The sequence below is a fragment of the Papilio machaon genome, chromosome 20 (genome assembly GCF_912999745.1).
Source record: "Papilio machaon chromosome 20, ilPapMach1.1, whole genome shotgun sequence".
Lineage (NCBI taxonomy): Eukaryota > Metazoa > Arthropoda > Insecta > Lepidoptera > Papilionidae > Papilio > Papilio machaon.
The window spans coordinates 3,609,028-3,628,657 of NC_060005.1; the positions used below are offsets into that span (position 1 = coordinate 3,609,028).

General features: G+C 33.0%; 3 protein-coding genes across 3 annotated transcripts in view; 1 reads left to right on the forward strand and 2 right to left on the reverse strand.

Moving 5' to 3' along the window:
* The window catches only part of LOC106716378, an 83,892-nt gene extending 77,572 nt beyond the window's left edge, over positions 1 to 6,320 (reverse strand). Inside the window, exons 1-2 of the mRNA XM_045683021.1 lie at positions 5,511 to 6,320; positions 2,263 to 2,398 (exon numbers count right to left, since the gene is read on the reverse strand). Of these exons, the coding sequence (XP_045538977.1) occupies positions 2,263 to 2,398; positions 5,511 to 5,899 (525 nt within the window). The 5' untranslated portion in view covers positions 5,900 to 6,320. The remainder of the gene's footprint in view (positions 1 to 2,262; positions 2,399 to 5,510) is intronic.
* Positions 6,321 to 7,958: 1,638 nt separating this feature from the next.
* On the reverse strand, positions 7,959 to 9,904 carry LOC106716366 (tyrosine--tRNA ligase, cytoplasmic). Its single transcript, XM_014509875.2, has 2 exons — positions 9,778 to 9,904; positions 7,959 to 9,643 (listed from the first exon to the last, which is right to left on the reverse strand). Exon 2 carries the CDS (start codon positions 9,624 to 9,626, stop codon positions 8,055 to 8,057), a length of 1,572 nt encoding a protein of 523 aa, XP_014365361.2. The 5' UTR covers positions 9,627 to 9,643; positions 9,778 to 9,904; the 3' UTR covers positions 7,959 to 8,054.
* Positions 9,905 to 11,078: 1,174 nt separating this feature from the next.
* Positions 11,079 to 19,630, forward strand: part of LOC106716388 (RNA polymerase II elongation factor ELL2) — a 39,162-nt gene continuing 30,610 nt past the window's right edge. The window contains exon 1 of the mRNA XM_045682811.1: positions 11,079 to 11,422. Coding sequence (XP_045538767.1) covers positions 11,288 to 11,422 — 135 coding nt within the window. The 5' untranslated portion in view covers positions 11,079 to 11,287. The remainder of the gene's footprint in view (positions 11,423 to 19,630) is intronic.

Below are 19,630 nucleotides of genomic sequence, written 5' to 3' on the forward strand. Positions count from 1 at the left end.
TAATAACCTCATTTCATTTTTGGGTTAAACTCTGCGAAGCGATGGTAAATGTATTTTTAATGTTGCTATTTAAATTTTTGCAAGCTTACGATAAAATGATTTTATTTAATCATTACGACTTTTTACCAAAGTTTAAATGTGTATGCGTCGAAATAATGTACTCTTTGAAACCTCTCAGGAATTAGAATTTAAACTTACAGTTAAATCATACTTAACCACTTTTAGTATACGAGACAAGCGAAACTATAGGATCAGACATCCGAGCAAAATCAATTTTGATATAAACCTGGAATCGTTTTGGTTCCAAGGTACCGTTTAACAGCTGAACTTACAATTCGAAACAAATTTTGCGTTCAATACTCCTCCAGTTTTCAGGTTTGTCACTATACACTACACTTTGAATCGTTGTCAGCTCCTATTTTATGTTCTCACCTAGGTGCTTGGAGCCTACCCAAGGGATGACTAGGCCATAGTCAACCACGCTGCGTGTGAGTTCTTTGACTTCACGCATATCTTTGAATTTCTACACATATTTTTGTAGTTTTCCTTCACCGCAAGAACGTCAGATGTACATATAAAATTCGATAAATAAATTGGTACATGGCGAGGATCAAACCTAAACGTGTAGATTTCGGTCCTGTCCGGTCAAGTGCTTAACAACTGCGACACTGACATTCTTCTATGTATGTATTAAACTGATATTACGGCAAATTGATAAAATAAGCAGGTATAAGAACGGATCGTCAGTTATCGCAAACTGTGGGGCGTCAGCGCCCCCACACGGACTCTCGATACAACTTGGGGAGGACATATGGCGTTACTGTATTAGTATGTTGATGAGGCAATTTCGATCACCGCGGGGATAACGTGATTTATAGGCAGGAGGCAGGAGGCATGTGTGCTCGGTGTAAAAATGTAATAACTGCACAATAGCAGTTTTACCTGAACACTGATCCGGTGTAAACAAAACACGATAAGCAATTACTGAAACTTGGACAATTTTAAGATGAATTAAGAAAATTATGTTAGTACTTATAAACAAAACGATACATTTTTCTATGTTTTATTATATTTTAGACTAGGAAAGGGAAACTGACCAATAACAGGATTAACAAAGTCACATTATGTTCTGATCTAAACATTCAAACCACTTTTATTTCGTACTTGCATCTTACAGCGTATTAAAGGACTGACAAGAAACAATAATAATAATCAATGTATAACTGGAGAAAGCTGTATTATTAAAAACGGTTAGTTTTACCACCCATATAGGTCTTTTTTTATTAAGGGGGAAATCTTCAAAAAGATATGAATGCCTTTTCCGTACAAAGACAGGATTATGTGAGATTTCTACTCACTAAAACCCCCTTGGTGATCATCCTCAAGTGCAACTGCGAGGGACCCGAGATCCCCAACAGAACGCACCGGGACATCCATATAGGTCTAGTGATAACATTATACAAAACTTTCCTTAACATTTCTTGCGAATGCTTACCAACTACATAATTCACAAATGATTAACCACTTCTCAGGCGGCATGTGTGCACATAATTTATTTCGATTCTCCTTTCACACTGTTTCTTATTAATATCGATACATCAATCATTAATGTAAAAGGGAGTAAGTAAATTTATGGTTAAAGGCCAATACAATTAAGTACAAATTTTAAACGTAAAGCAAGTTGAATCAGAATGAAAGTCAATGAACAGCCGCTAGATTAAAGCATTTTAGGAATTCAAGCTTTATTTTGTAATGATTTTATTTGTTTTTATTTTGTAACTAAATATTGGCTTTACTACGAAAATTACCAAAGTTTGTTTCGAACTCTACTTCATTATTGTGTACAGCGCCATCTATGAAACTAACAAGAAGGTATTTTAAAACTCCTTGTTTTAACTAAACTATTTCAAAGGTTGTTTAGATTTCCACTAGATGGCACTTAAACTAAATTTAAAATGACCACTGAAAGACCTAACCTATCCCAAAACTGTAAAATTCTATACTACACTCAAGAGTAATTTGATGGTTTTCTAGTGTAGATCAGTAAGAAAAATCTACGCAAAGGGACTGCTTAAATTATCATTAAACCAATCTGAGTGTGACAATCACAATTCTAAATCTGTTTTGTCTGATAAATAACTGAGGGGCAAAGATAAAAATATACCGCCCCTACAAAAATAATAATCCTGGATTCTATGTCATATCCTACTTATTGACCAATGTAAAGGAGCTATGAACGTGAGATAGTACTATGCAAGTTACCTGTGAACTGGAAGTGAGGTCTTCCGCTGCAGGCTCTCGCGTGAATCGCTCAAACTTGAAACTGTTGGAGCGATAGAGCTCGTTGTCGTCCCGCGAGCGACGGCCGCGGCAGAACCGACGAGCTATCGACGTATGTCTGGAAATTATGTGTGATGTCACCAATTATGATAGACCGATCATAATTCTAATAAGTTCTGTTTAAAATACAGTAAACTTACAAATGTACAGACAACATGTACAGTCAGCTTCATAAATATAGTGGCAGTCAAGATATCCAAATATATAGGAACACCTAAAGTGATCAATTATATAAGTACAACCAAAGTCATCAAATTAATTGAAGCATCCACTCTGCTCAAAAAGATCGGAGCGTTCACATCGTCATATATATGAGTACATTCAAAGTGCCCATAATTATAGTAACAGACAGAGCGTCAATAGTAACGAAGCATCGAAAGTATGCAAAAATATCGTAACATTTGACAAAATTGAACTCTATGTCTATTCACTTAAGATACACTTTGAAATATACTACTTCGTTTAAATTAATTTGACATTTTATATCAAAACATTTTTTTGCTATTTACTACAAGTTTACGTCCCGCATGACAGATACTAGATAGATAAGCAATATCAAATTTTAATTTGTCACCATATATGCCAGTTTGGCTTTACGGCTTAACTGTTCGCTGTAATACGCAGTTTTGGCGATTCGAATCCCAAACTATGTATGTTTATTTTTAAATTTTTTAAGGTTTTTAATTTTATTATCAAAGCGTTATATAAAATTGAACTTTATCGCAACAATTATTGGTTACTATTACTATTTTATTGTTCACGTTTGTTATTGTAAGTTTCGTCTTTTAATTCCGCGCCGACTATGTCACTGGCGACATCGAATACGTGTAATAAATCTATGCTTGGAAAATTCTACTGCAACCGGACTGAAGATACCTAACAGTAAGAGAAAAATATTTTGATACAAATTGTTAATTAATTTAACAGAAGTTGTATACTTTCAAAGTGTATTTCAAGGATATGGATATACGAGTAGAATTCAATTTCAATGACCGCAATGACAAATGAAAACACTCTCCGCCCACTCGCTTTATCCCGAGATGGCCGAACCTAATCGTTATTAATTTTATTTAAATATTTAATACCCCAAAAATAAAATTTTAAATTGTTTTTGTTAAGAAAAAAACATATTCTAAGTACATTACCAGATTTCTCCTTTTCATTAAAAAAAATCAAGCTTTATATGTGATTGATAATATTGAAAAATAAAAACCTTGTAAGCCTGGGATTCGAACCATTAAACTTACGTACTGCGGCGAAAATAGTAAAACACTGAAACTAGCACATATTGTGACAGAGTAAAATTTGATGTTACTTACTAGCTTTTACCCGCGACTTCGTCCGCGCGGAATAAAAAAAATGCTCGCAAGATAAAAAGTTCCTATGTCCGTCTCCTAGTTCTAAGCTACCTCCCCATAAATTTTCAGCTAAATCAGTTCGACCGATCTTGAGTTATAAACAGTGTAACTAACACGACTTTCTTTTATATATATATAGATTAGGTATCTGTCATGTATCGTAAATTTATAAATTTTAAGCGTTATAATAATAAGAAGAAAAATGTTGGGTTGTCCGATAAGTTCGTGCCCATTTTTAAGGGAAATTTTAAAGGCCCTTAAGTTTTGGCATACGTCTTTTAAATTATATTTGTTTGATTTTATAGCAAAACGTCTTATTTATTTCGACAAAAATTAAGTCAATCAGTTTTTATAAAACTAATAGAAAAGAACGAATCGTGTCCTACCATTTGTCAAAATATGGCTGAAGTTATCCTCTTTTAGTATATATGTGTTATGTAAACATGTCATATGTTTTCAATAATTGTAATATATTCGGGTCTATTCTAAAATACCTATTGAAAATCGGAACGAACTTACTGGACAACCTATTATGTTGATACAAAGCGTCAAATGAATTTAACCGAAGTAGTATATTTCAAAGTGTATCTTAAGTGAATAGAGATAGAGTTCAATTTTGTCAAATGTTACGATATTTTTGCATACTTTCGATGCTTCGTTACTATTGACGCTCTGTCTGTTACTATAATTATGGGCACTTTGAATGTACTCATATATATGACGATGTGAACGCTTCGATCTTTTTGAGCAGAGTGGATGCTTCAATTAATTTGATGACTTTGGTTGTACTTATATAATTGATCACTTTAGGTGTTCCTATATATTTGGATATCTTGACTGCCACTATATTTATGAAGCTGACTGTACATTTATGTGTCATATATCAATATGGAAGAATATTAAGTACTGTGCCGACTCTTCGCATAAAAAAAGGGAAGGACGGAGATGACGTTTCATATAAATAGTACATTTATTAAAAAATTTATATTGTATTAAGTTAACGTTCGTAGAGCCGAGGGATGTCACGACCGTGCTAAATGGAGTGCCGTGGTCTTTGCTTACCCTTCTAGATTACGCGCGTGAGTTATGTTGTTGTTCTTACAACGTTCGAATTTACGGATGCAAAATGATACCTATGACAAAAGCTCATCATAAAATTACATGCCATACGTGGAAATATAGAAAAATATTGACACAACATCCTTTCAAGTTCTAATTCTTGTGTCATATTTGCACAGAACTAGGTACATTTAACTGCTATTAAAATTATTTAATTCGGCTCTAAATGTAACAAAATGCCATATTTACTAATACTGTCATTGTAATGTACCTCACAATTAAAATAATTTTTAATATTTCAACCTACCCACATGCAAATTATAATATTAAACACTAACCGCTGTTCCAATAAAAAATTAAGATTGTAAACATGTTACCTTTACGCAAAAATATTTTCATAATTATTATGTCCCAATTTCCCGAAAAAAAAACATTTTCTATAAAAAAAAGACATACAATATTATAATGACCAACTTCTGTAGTAAATAACGTAGTTCTGTTTACTCCGTTTAGTTATTCATTTCGAACCGCATTTGATTGGAACAGTGCAAAAAAATCGTTTCATCTACGCAACGCGGAATTTTACACGTACTTAAAAACATTGAATACCAAACTTTATGTTTCTGCTACAATAATTAAACCAACAGGAGTAGTAAACTTCGCAGTTACAGAACCTAAACTACTTTAAAAGTGAAGGTGTGTAGCCGGCTTTAAACGATATGGCGTGAAACAGTTTCATAATTATAATCTCACCTGGTCTCACTTGAGTGCAAGGGCCATTGTATTCCGAATAATTTCAGTTTAGCAGGCGGCCGCCGCTTCTGTTCTGCACGGGCATTGTCCTCGAGGGGCGGCGTGTGGTGCCGGCTGCCGGAAGACGCCCGCGTTCCGCTCCTGCGCCGCCGCCGACGTCGCCTCTCCACCAAGATGAAGTTGTCCCCGTTCCTTATTATGTAAGAGGAGCGGAGTGTAGACTTCTCCTCGCCCTGCCGCTGCCGTATCAAGTCGGCAGTTCTCAAAGTGTGGATGTTCTGATACTCAGCCTCCGGGGGAGCCGATGACGTCACTTCTCGACTCGTTCCACTTCCATCCCTTTTCTTGCGGGAGGAATGGAGACCGACTCGGCGCCAAACCTTTTCCATGAATCCGTATTTCCTGTCATCCCATTATGTTGCTCTCCGATCCTTTATCTATCACGACGCGAGCCGCCTTCTCCACTGCACTACTAACACACACTAAGTCACTTTTGTAATTTAATCCAAATATTTTTAGCAGCGAATTGTTTTAACACGTAAATAACTTTGCAGCAAATAAATCATTCAATCAAGGAAACGTTTTCATTGTCTTTATGATACACCACTTGTGGTAGTGGCATTGGTTTTTATGTATTTACGGCTCGAACACGCACATCACGCTGAACGATGTTGAGAGGCGATATAAAACATCAAAAATCATTGATATAAACAATGTAATAAGTGAATAAGATGGGAAAATAACTCATTTTTTGACATCACATTGAAGGAGACCTCGGCCCTACAGACAGGGTGCGGGTGCTGAGCCACGCATGCGCGCTCCCCTCGCCCTCGCTGTCGCCTGCAATGTTCCGCCAACTATTCACTCGTTCAAAATGGCGGGGCGCCGGCCCCTTGTCGATATTGAATATCTAATTTTATCCGAGCCTGAACATAGCAGAAGTGCACGACAACCCTTTCGCATTTATAATAAGTCACACAAAACTTGCACTTTGCTACTTTTTCCATTAACGTAACATAAAATATCGCAATTTTAATTTAAAATATTATTTCTAGAGAAACGTGATAGACATCTCTTTATGTCTAGCAGGGAGAGGACACACCACACTGCAGCTGCACTATACCTATTGGACAAAACAAACTTATGCTGAACTTTGTTTATCTTTTGTAATTAGAACTCAAATGCGACAATCAGGGAGGAGTCTTACTCATAATTCATACGAACGTAATGCTAACTTTAACAAACATCTGTTTAACATAAGTATTACGGACAATATCTTATTACAGAGCGTACATGGATGACGAGGAAATAGCACCTCAACTTATACTGCACTGCCCTGCAGTGCTTGATTACAAGGTCAAAATATTTTGGTTCATTGAGATCACCTCCGAAGGTCGCCGGCCACATCGAGGGTTGTTGGATTTCTGTGGAGATTTGCCTGGTTGGAGTTATTCCATATCGTGTCCACAGGCAAATTACGCGATATCCGTAGAGTTGCAAAAATAGAGATAGAAGCTAACCATAGTGGTAACCCCATTACTCTAATTACACGAAAAATCTACATTTTCTTTTTCATCTTGTCACATTGATTCCTTTATAATCATTTTCATTTACCCTATTTCTTAAACGAAGTGAAGAACGTAACCATGACAACAAAAATTTATAGCAGCCGCATTTAATAGCACTTAAATAATATGGGTGCTACAAAATATAAATTTTCTAATATATAAAATTCTCGTGTCACGGGGTTCGAACTTGAACTCCTCCGAAACGGCTTGACCGATTCACATGAAATTTTGTGAGCATATTCAGTAGGTCTGAGGATCGGCCAACATCTATTTTTCATAACCCCCCCCCCCATTTAGTTTTTTTTTAACTGCGCGCGGACGGAGTCGCGAGCGACAGCTAATAATTTATAATAATAATTTTTTTTGGAAATTTCAAGTATTTAAAATCATGGTGGTAATAGTAGTTTTCTCACCTTTTATTTATATCAGTAAATTACAAAGGTATATTTTCGTACCGAAACTGTGTCCTCTCAGTCACTGAACATAAGATATCTTGTATGTATGGTATATTTCTGACAGCTTTGTCTCTCTTACTATTCCCTACAAAAATTTTAAATAAATAAACTTTTAATAATACTCAAGCAATGACATTAGTTGTTGCCTTAGGTTATTGCAGAAATAACCTATTTTCTATCACATAGAAGTAATAACCTAACCTAACAAAATACCATTTCTGCTGTCCTATAAGTACAGCAAACTTTATGAGACAGCAAATACCCTTGGTAGCTTCAAAGTTTTTTTAAATACTAAGTTAAATTCTTATGAAAATATATTAATGAGACAAACATTAGTTTTATTGTTAAAGAAATATTTATTGAAATAAATAAAAATATAGATTATGTAAATCAAAATAATTTAATTTGAATGTAAAAAAGGAGGTTTTTTTTTAATGTCAAAATGCATACTTATAAACTCAACACTTCAAAAATGAGTTATAAAACAGCAAATTATTTTTGCTTAAAAAACCATTTTAAAATTATTTGATAGGTGCATTAACTAAGCACTTAGTAGTTACTGGGTTACCACTGACTTTGCTTATCAATTTATTCCCTTGCCATACTGCAAATAAATCTACATTTGTTTTCAAATCAACTTGCAGTTTCTCCCATATCTTTTTCTTTGGGTTTAACACATCATCCGGTTCACCCACAACATAGTCTTCTACTACAATTCTTTCACCGGGCTGGCTGTCTTTTGGTGGCAAGAGTGGTTCTACTTGTTTAGGGTCATCAATAGATGCACATAAAACCATTCCCTTTGATTCAATGCCCCTCATTTTAGCCGGTTTTAAGTTACATAATACTACTACATCCCGGTTTTGCATTTCTTCTATTGGAACATAATTTACAAGTCCCGATACTACTACCCTTGGTTCTTCTTCTCCTAAATCAATTTTTTCTACATACAAAGAATCTGCATCAGGATGCCTAGATACCTCTACGATGCGACCAACTCTTATGTCCAACTTAGAAGGAGTAACCTCATCAATGGCTGCAGCATTTGCTGTAACTTTTTTTGCTGGTGGATAAGCTTTTTTGGTCAATTCTTGAAGCTTACTATCCTTAAATATTTCATGAATTGGAGCTAAAAGTTTGTTAATTACTTGCTCTACTGAGGCTTTCAAATCTCCTGGATGGATTTCTTGCTTTGCATAAGCTTGTTCTAAATCTTCAAATTTGCAATAAACTACATTTCCTCCATGTTCTTCTGCTCGACATATTTTGAAAACCTCATCCTGCTTCATTAAAGGAAATATCACATGCTTAGTGAATGATAAAATACCATTATCAGTTATGTTACCGGGTTCACAGAAAGCTTTTTTAAGCTTCTTTTTAACAACAGCAGGACTATCGAGCAAATCAATTTTGCTGTCTTCCTCTGAAGCAGACATTTTGCCACCAGTGAGTCCAGGTACCATAGGGTTCATTAAATGTATTCTTTTAGCATAACCCAGTCGAGGCAAATATTTCTCAGCCAAGGTAAATATTTTCCTTTGATCAACACCTCCAAATTGTGCATCAACTTTCAAATATTCTTCATCCAATGCTTGTAAGCCAGGGTATAACAGACTACTTAGTACTGGATACTCAACTTGCTTCACTACTTCTGCTCCAGCCTTTTTCGCATCATGTTCAGTAATCACAGATGAGAGCCTGTACACATCTAATGTGAACTCTTTGCTCAATTGATAATCTGTGCCACGGACAAAACGAAGCTTTTCTAATGGTACTTCAAGAGAAGTTAACATAGCTTTTATTGCTGCTTCATAGTATTCAGTTCGAAGTGCCAAGAGATCCCATGGTGCTTTCATATTGTCCAGATAGGCATGTAAGTCTGCAAATAAGATTGTTACCTCACATCCTGCTTTAAGAAAATCGGCTATTTTAGACATAGGCACAAAGTATGCTACATGAGGTCGGCCTGTTGTAGCTGTACCCCAATAGATTTTAACATCTCGTTGCTTCAGGATTTCGACAAGCTTCTCTTCACCTATAACCTCCTGCAAATTACGAGTGATGAGATGTTTCTTTTCTTCGAAATCAGACATGACTCCAAATTTTCAACCTGAAAACCAACGAATAACGGCCATAAGCTTTAAAAAATTTATGTGATAAAATATTGTTTGATTAGCGCATTACAAAGTGTAGATTAAAGTTGAATAAGAATAAATTACTAAGTAACATTTTAAAGAAACTTACAGCACTTTAAGAAGTTTGTCACCGAAAATTAATACCAATTTCTGTACAATATGTTAGAAAATAACCAATTTCGAAAGCAGGCACACAAAACTCCACATTGCATCATTCAACGTCATACGATGGCGAGACGTCAGTCACAGCTGACATACCTGTCAATTGTCAGGTGTCAACTACAGATAGCGTATTCACAGACAATATAGTGAACACCTTTTTCATATCTGTTGCCCGATTAATACAGACCTTTTTCATAGGTTTCGAACCCCAATGAGTTCGCTCCACTTCACTTGTTTATAAAATTAAGACAAATCAGATATGGGACTAGGCTTCACAAAAATTAAAAAATCAGTTCGGTGGGTTTCTAATTTGTTTTGAATGTACAAATAATCAAATCTTTTAGCTTTATAAAAACATATAAAATTGAAACTTTTTTTTCTAAAAACAACTTTTTTTTCTATAAGATAAAGAAATGAGCGACTAGCACTTTACATGATCACTGATGCCTGCAAACATAAACTAGAAGAACTGCAGTTTCATATCATATTCGTATAGCTACTATACATCACCAGACAATCAACTTGGTAGGTTTATAATAAAGTGCTAGATTACATATTTAAAATACCTTATTTAAATGAAACTAGTTTAATTTGGCAGACTTATTTTCAAGATTAATTGTGATATATGTACTTATTTCTATGTTTTGGCATAAAATAATAAATAAGCACGTCCAGTCTGAATGCCCCGATTATAGATATCTATTGACTTTCTTGAAAATAAGTAAACATTTGGTCAGATTTTGGTTTGATTCATAGAATATAAGAGAGAAGTGTATTCACCCTTATATCCACCTGTTGCCACCATTAAAACCTTAATACGTGTTCGTTGTGAAACTATAGAATGTAACATCTTTAGTATTATATTTGACTAAATTTTCTAAATTTATTTTCTTTTATCATTCATTTAATAGCTACATCTGCAAATTCCTTGGAGTACTACGTTTTAAGATTTTTTTTACAAGTTAATTAGTTCTAAGCTTTTCAGTTTGTCTCTTCAAACACTAATAACTGCTCTTTTATTTTTATAATAAATAGAAATTATGAAGCTACATCTCAAACCTCGTAAATATCTTATGAATTAAGGAAGAAAGAAATTCTAACAAAAATACCAAACAAAATCAAAAGGTTTGTACTAACATAAAAGTTTTGTAATACTTCAGTTTGAAATTTAAATTTGGCGCTACTGTTGCAGTGAATGCTCGCGTTTCCTGTCAAAAGCGCCATTGCGCATGACAGTCAGTGCGGCCTTGCAGACTGAAGAGCGCTGCCAACAAAGGCCGAGTCGATGGGGTTACAAAAAATTTGTTAATTTGGACTTATAAAACCCTTTTGTTATCATAATTATAATTTTAAATAGGTTGTGAATCTGTGATTACGTTAAGAAATGTGTGAATGATATGAATTGTGACGACTAGCAAAGGAGTCAGCTGGTCCACAGTGCGAATAGTGAATAAGAAATGGCGGCCTTGCCAGCAGGTGTTCAGTATGGGTTATCATCTGAGTCTAGTTATAAAGAAAACAAGGAACTAGTGTTTGTGAAACTTACGGATTCTGCTTTGAAAGCTATAGAAGATTTTATTAGGAATAATAGGGTAAGTTCATACGCCATATTGTTACTACCAAAACAGGCCAACAATGTCAGGCGCCATACTTATATTTCAAGTAATCATAATGAAACTGCTAATCTGTAAATATTTGTGCAAAACACAATTTTTCTTTTATATCAAATAAGTATTCTAGGGCTATCTAACACTAAAAGCATGAAGTGAATTTAATCCCTGCGCTGTCACGCCACGTCAACAAGTAGAAATTTTACTCTGTATTATTACACACAGAATTGTATTTCACTTGGCTATTATTAGGAAGACTTCGAATTATATTGTCACCGAATTTAGTATTTACAACGTTTTATCATTGTCTGCTTTTGCAGCAATTTCAATTGATTTTTACGTCATAATATAGAATTTTCTAACCACTCTTGTGCAATTAGAATCTTTGTTGCTGAGGAAACTTTTTACCATGGAGAAGTTAACAAAAATATAAAACTATCTTCTATTGCGAAATTTTCACATTTCAATTAATTATGAACTTTCGGAAAACTAAGAGCTTAGATAACATTAACAACTACAATAAATTTTTTTTAAGAAATAATTTAAAACAATTTTTGAGTATTACACTATATTAATTTATTACACTATTACCGTGATAAATATTAAAAGCTATATAAATATAAAAAAATATATTTTTTCTGATAATTAATTTTAATTGATTGGATTTTGTGAAGTAATGTTTCTAAAAGATACCCTACCCTGCCTTCTGGGGCAAAGTAAAGAACTGTAAAGTTTTGTTATTTTGAATTACACATGTTAATTGAAGTTAATGTAACTATACTTTCATAAAATTAAAGACTAGTCAATTTATATTTAAGACCATCTAAAGTTTTCCAAAGAAAATAGATTAATAAGGTTTTTTTAAATCATTACAAGTCAAAATCAACTATTAGTTTAAAAAAACTAATAATCTACAAACAATTTGTGCCATATTTCATCAAAACAAATGTGTATTTAAAAAATAACTGAATGTTATAATTTTCATGATATTTTTAAAAAACCTAGTAGCCTAAATGTTTTTCCAGACTATGTTCTAACATCTATGCTAAATTTCATGAAGATCAGTTGAGCTGTTTTTACAATACCTTCTAACAAACATTTGCATTTATAATATAAGTAAGAAGTAAGATATTATATTTAAACTTAAAGAAACACATCATATAAAGTAGATTTTCATTATATGTAAATCAATCTTAAATTCATACAACAGTAAAAGTAATCTAGGCAGATAGAATACATGCAAAAAGTATTTAAACAAGCTAGTACCTGCCATTTTGCATACATTCATTATCTTCTGGTGCCAAATACTTGGAAATTTCGTTTAAAAACTTACATTGCCGTACATAAATATTCAGAATCTTCTAGTATAGTCTGGTAAAGTGGCAGATTCCATGGTAATTGGTCAGCAATCACCAAAAGTCCATGTGCCAACAGATTCTAATGTATCCATGAAACAAGTAATTCTTATTTTAAATCCTATAAAAATGTTAGGTAGGGGAAGAATTATAAAAATCAAATTCTACTCATAGAATAATATTTAACTTGTAACTTTAAAAGTGCAAGAATTTTATTTTTCAAGTAAATGGATCTAAATAAAATACTGTTTGGTTTATTCATTTCATTAATTCTGAAAAGATAATAGTTATGGTTAGGGTTTTCCCTGGAAGAGATGGACTGTATGAAAGGTGATGTTATTAAGAAGGGACACAAAACTGAAACAATGTAACATACCTCAATCTGGAAGACTGAGGAATGGGACATGGTCGGGAAAATGATGAACCATGAAAAAATATTACATTCCAGTTAAAGAAGCAAATCTTATCTTGTTAAAATATTCTTGTAGTTGCATATAAACATTGTTGTCATTGCCAAAGTGACATTTTAAGGTGATAAAATGTCAAATGATAGTTTTTATCCATCCATCCATCCAAACTTTCTTATTTATAATATTAATAAGATAAGAATAATAGTATTAGGATAGGCAGGGATATGTAAAGATCAATTTTTCACTGTAAATAACCATTCTTTTCATATTCGGGGAAAGATACTCCATCTTCTGTTGGGAAAATATGAGCATGTAAGACTTTACTCACCAAATCATCCTCAGTGGCTATCATCATGTGTATGGAGATTGTCTCAAGTCAAAGTACTCCGGGGTCCTTGAGATAGTCTTTACTGCAGTTTCCTGATGTACCTAATTAAGGTGCTACTGAGAAATATATGTGTATAAAATCATAATTATACTCTTGATTTTAAGACATACCACTCATGTATAATTTTTCACCAGGCCAGTGTGTCTACTGATTGGCATTATAAACTCGGGGTTAAGTTCAGTAAATATGTCCTTGCAATATAAGGGAACAGAATATTTTTGGCATATTCAGTTTTAATTTCATATCTTACAGTTATGTAGACTAAATTACTGAAAATAATACACTGTTAGCTATATTTATCAATCCAAATAATAAAGTCACATAATTTTATGTTAATTATTACTACTAGTATACAGTTGAACTTGTCAAGAACTGGATAAGCGAGAAACCTATATAAACGAGCATTGTCCAATACCTATGGATGAAGAAAATTATTGTGGTAACTTGGACTCTAGCTTACCCAGGTTCAACTGTAAATGTGAAAGTTTAGAAGTATAAATTTTTATGAGGTAACACCTAAACAGCCGACAGATCTTTGTAAAACTTGGAATTGACATAGATTACTGTTGGAAATATGTGCACAGACTACTAAACTAAATCAGTTTCTTGAAACAGCTAGTAAAAGAATATAATAGTAGGGAGTGACTTGGAAGACAAAATCTGACATGCTTACATTTTTTTTGGACTGTGTAACCTTATTTCAATTACCGTTATTGTGATCTATCAATACTATTTAGGTAAATATTTTAGCCCTCACTTTTATTTTTTACTGACATGTACGAAAAATGGCTTCTGGTTTTACTGTATTCAACCTTATTTTCAGTTTCTGTCAATGAAAGTCATAGAAATGATAGATTTTAGTTTGTTATATTTTAAATTTCAGTTTAAAACAATTCTTTAATCATTGTTTTTCAATGTAAAACAAAAAATATGACTAATAATTTCATCCAGATCATTGTTAGAAATCCCAGTAACTATAAATTAGACTAAAATAATGTCTTATTTTAAATGTTATGATTTATCTAGTATTAGATATTAATTGGATTATCTCAAATGAGATGAATTTTGATAGGTTTCTTATGAATGGAAAACTTCAATGAATTTCTTTAAATGCTCTTGTGAATAGACAGAATGTGTTCAATAAGGTGAATTAGTGATGCTGCACACTGCCAGTACTTGTTAAAGTATGACAGTGAAAGTGGCATGTGATAGAAAAGACATGAAAGTACGAAATAATGTCATAGAAAAGTACTCATATATGTTAGTTTTATTTTGTATTATGGTTGGTTACATCACTTGCTATTTCTCACATTTCATCAACTTTTTGATGAATAACTTAATATAAGTATAAGGTTCTCTCAAAGTTCAGTATTCCAGATCCTCTTATCAGTTAGGTTCATCTTTTATAGATTTTGATAGTTTAAAATATATCCCTGAGGAAGATAATAGGCCCAAAACTAACAAAATAATTTCTGTAATTGACATATTATGATGCTTTAAAGCAGGGATTCCCAAAGGGGTCTATATAGAATTTAAAGCATTGCTAATTCTCACTCTGTCTTCTTCTATTGACCTAAGTCAGAATGATATTAAATAATAATAATAATTGATCTTAAAAGTAGGTAATTTGGACATGAGGGTCTGAGGTAACAGTTCATTTTGAAAAAGGGGACATTTGTCCAAAATAGTTTGGGGATCCCTGCTTTAAAGAATTGAATATTACTTAAAAATTAGGGATGTGCATAAAGTATACTATATTTTGCAAATGTTTAACATTGGGAGGTGAAGCGCTAGGTTTGTTATAAAAATTTGCTCTGCAGTTCTTGTAGATGTTCCGTTATACTGTATATGCATATATGTGCATAATACATTTGTTTAAACACTCATTATTTAACTATTGCATAGATTTTTTTATTATGAGTTCTTGTCGCATTTGCACTATTGAATTTGTATTGATATACAGTGAAGGGTTTAAACTAGTTATATATTTATTACATAAATAAATGATTATTGACATAATTTTCTCTATTCTAACATAGTTTAATGATGCAAAAGTTTTACTACAACAAAGGCAGTATTTAGTTTCTTCTTCAGACTGACTTTCGCATCTGGCACCCAGTATGGTTAAGACAGTTCAGATCTTAAGTAACAATAATATTTTTATTATTGTATGTAAATTATGAGAGATGTAGAATCTTTCTAATTATTTGAAATAGTGAGAGTGGGAAACACGTAAAGCAAAAAGCTAATATTAATAAATAACTTTTGTCTCCCGTTTCTTCAGGAAAGAATATGAATTGAATGTCGCCTTGCTTTTTTAAATTTATCAAACCAGCTACAAAGCAGAATCTTTGCTTATTAAAATATTCCAACAGTTATGGAATTAAATAACTGATGAGCCAATAGCTTGTGAATATAAATTCCTTAATAATTTTCGTAAACCAATGATTGTTTGAGTTGTGATAGTTATCGAGTTAATTCTCGTAACAAGAGAAATCTTACTGGTATTGTAAATGCGAAAGTTTAGACGTGTGGATGGATGGACATTAGTTATTACGTATATCCAGAACAGCTAAATGCTAAATGGATCTTTGGCGTAGATGTAGAATATAGGCTGGAAGAACACATAGGCTATTAATTAACTTTTTAAAATTCCGCTGACTGGGTCGTGAGCAAGAGCTAGTAAACTATTATGCAAAGAGCATTTTTGTGGTGAATCTCTAACTGAAATATTAACTGTCTAATGCAGTGGTCAAATTTGGGTGATAATTCGGTTTAGAGCTGTTTGTTTCGCAAAGTCAGGTACATTAGGTAAGCGGATCGGACTCCCAGTCGGTTGCCGCGGTGACAATGCCGGGGCGGGTGCGCGGTCTCCTCGGTGAAAGTATGTTCAAAAACTTTGAATGACCTCGTTATCTATGAAGTTGTAAATGTTTGTTAACTATCTACGAATTGTTGTAGTTTAGTACATTGTCGAATATTTTATTACATTGTATCGGACGAGATTTGGCGATGATGTAATTCGCAGGGGACAAGTTGAATCGATATCTTTTTTTTAATGCGTCTCGATTTTTTTTATGTAAATCAGATTTAGCTTGATGATACAACTCACGTGCACCTATAAGTAGGTAGGTATAAGTAGGTTAATAAAAAAAATAGACTTGCTGTTTACTTTTAGACATAATTAACTTGGTATATGTATTGAAAATTTCGAAATTTTTTGTAGTTAAATCGCGAATAACCAAATCATTATTTAGTTTTTCCGAACGTAATTAAAGGCTTAAATATTAAGGAACCAAATATGGTTCCGTAATGACCCATAATTGGAACACTCTTCTCTAAACTATCCTAATATCGGAACCTAATTTTTTTAGGTTACATACGTTTTAACTACGACACATATCATTTTTCACAAAACAATCTTTTAATAGTCTTCGGGATAAACTACTCGTGGCACACTTTTTATGTTTACTACGCCAACGTCATTATTTTTTTTTCCACGCAATCTATTATCTTATATATGACTATGAGTTAGGATATCTAATTTTATATTACCGACTTTAGTTTCGATGTTTTAAAAGAGCAGTTTTCTATAATGTGTTATTAGCTACCTCACTAGTAGTCTAGCATAGCACCTGGTCATTTTTTTACTTAGATAAAATGTCAGGTAGTTACGTATGTTAGAATTGTCTACTGAGTGCACAATGAAATTTAATCTTTGTCGGTCAAAATTCTAACAATAGTCTATTTCAAGATTTATGCTTTCGTTCCATTTATTCTGTTAACGTTTTACGTAACATCTCAAGGATATGACATTTTTGTTTTAAACTATCACAATTTCCTAACGCTATGAACCTTCGGACCAAACAAAAGTCCACGATAGTAAATTGGTCCGCCTCTGTCGCCTGCCGATTCGTTTAAATAACGCGATAGTGTTCTTACGTTTCCTATAATGCAGGTGTTTTTAATATTTGTGGCAATTGAATGATGTAAGAAAAACTCTTTGTATCTAGTTTTATCTTTCCATTCGCGTACAATACTCGTCCGTACACGACCGATATTATTTGTGCCTCACTGATAGGGTTCGAGGTCGTCGCACCCTCGGCCCCCAATTCAACACCTGGCTTGTCCCCGGTCCCTTTCAAACAGATGCACGTCGCTCCTTCGAAACATTATCGTTTCTTTAATTTTATTTGTGCTTCTGTATGATTATTTAAAGCTTGACGGATTAGTCGAGAATTTAACAGATATAACATGGAACCTTATGTCATAGGCAGTTAGATCCATATTTTTTTACAATTTATCAGAATATGATTTTCCACTAGATTTTTCATTAGTTACGTGAGATCTAAGTAAGTTGATTGTTTGATTTTATCTTTTTTTTATTATGTTATTACGTGGTTTTTAGTTGAAAAAAAAACTTTAAATAATTACATTCAAACTCATTTGAGTGATTTATCATTGCAATTGAACGTAATATTTTTAAGGAATGTTATTTTTTTTTGTTTTCTGCACAAATGAACTTCCAATAATGTTAATATGTAAAGCTATTGCTTTGGGGAGATAAACAAAATATATAAATTCAAACATTACGCAAATTTGTGCTGTTTATCATATTATTCAGCAAGTAAACATTTCCGTATACGATAAGCATACCGTGAATTATGAGTTTTCGTCGCGTTTAATTTTCGATTTATTGATTTATAAACTTTGTTTAGTCCAAACTTGTTTAAATTCAAAAAATATACATATGTGCCTTTTCTTTACCCAGTTGACTACCAAAGAAATACTAGGGAGCTATCAAAGATCTATGAAATCTGTATATAAATTCTAACAATTATGTATAACAAAATACTCGGTCCTCTGAACTTCATTTTTTTATATTATTAAGATCACAAGCAGCCACTCGAATTCGTTGAAATAGCGAAGCGACCTGCTAAAGACATCCGCAATTGTATATGCATTGATTATATTTAATCGACAGAGCAGGAGACACAAAGACAGAGAATATTCTTCTTTCTATAAGTCCCCTCCTGCATCAAATTCACTTTTCCTTCCCATCCTTTCTTTATAACTAACATTAGGCCTCCGGCACGCACACTCAACTGAAGAATCGCGGAATTACTTCCACTCGACGCTCAACTTCATACAAAATATTTACTAAAAGTCTACAAACTTCGTCCAAGCCAACCCAATAACATACTTTAAAGTTATATTGTGTGGCACATATTACATAGAGTATAATCATAATAATCAAATATACAAATTAGTCGTGACATTGTAAATTGTTTGTGCTCTTTGACCGCGTAGATAGAAAACGGCAATTTCCATCGCGCTTTTTTTTAATGTAGGCTGAATTAATTTTTGTGAAAAACTTATTAATATGAAAAATTTGAAGTTAATTTAAAAAGGTCAGAATTTAGAAATACTGGTAGTATTTTACATCAATAAGTATCAGGTGATGTACGCTTTATCATTGATTGATACCAGGACGTCATAAAACTGCAGGCGTGCTATTTTAGTCCCCCTTTCCTTAGCTATCTTTTAGGAACTTGAAAAGGATTCTTGTATAATAATAAAAGTGGTAATAACTAGACAATTAATTCGTTCAAAGATTTTACAAAACTATCTCTTATTTTGGACGAATTAGTGCTTATCTAAATTTTAAAGTTTCTTTTACGAAGTTTACTAAAGCGCCATCTTTAAGATGCTCACTAATTCAATGTAATTTTTTGTGTAGCTTCGATTTTAAATTTGAGTTCGGAGATTTTTTTTTTTAAAGAACATTGAATTGTATCCTTGCAATTTGACCTTGCTTTATAAACAGGTTTGACATTTGCTTCGTATCTAAATGACATTATGATTTTAGGACAGGTTTCGATACAAATCGTAATTGATAATTATTAACATTTATTCATTGAAAGTATGAACAAGTAATCTAAGTTCAGAGGTGAGCTGCAATAATCGATAGGGGACGCCCGGTTTATACAAATCGATCATTTACGTCGGTACTTTACCTAACTTTAAAAATGTGTCT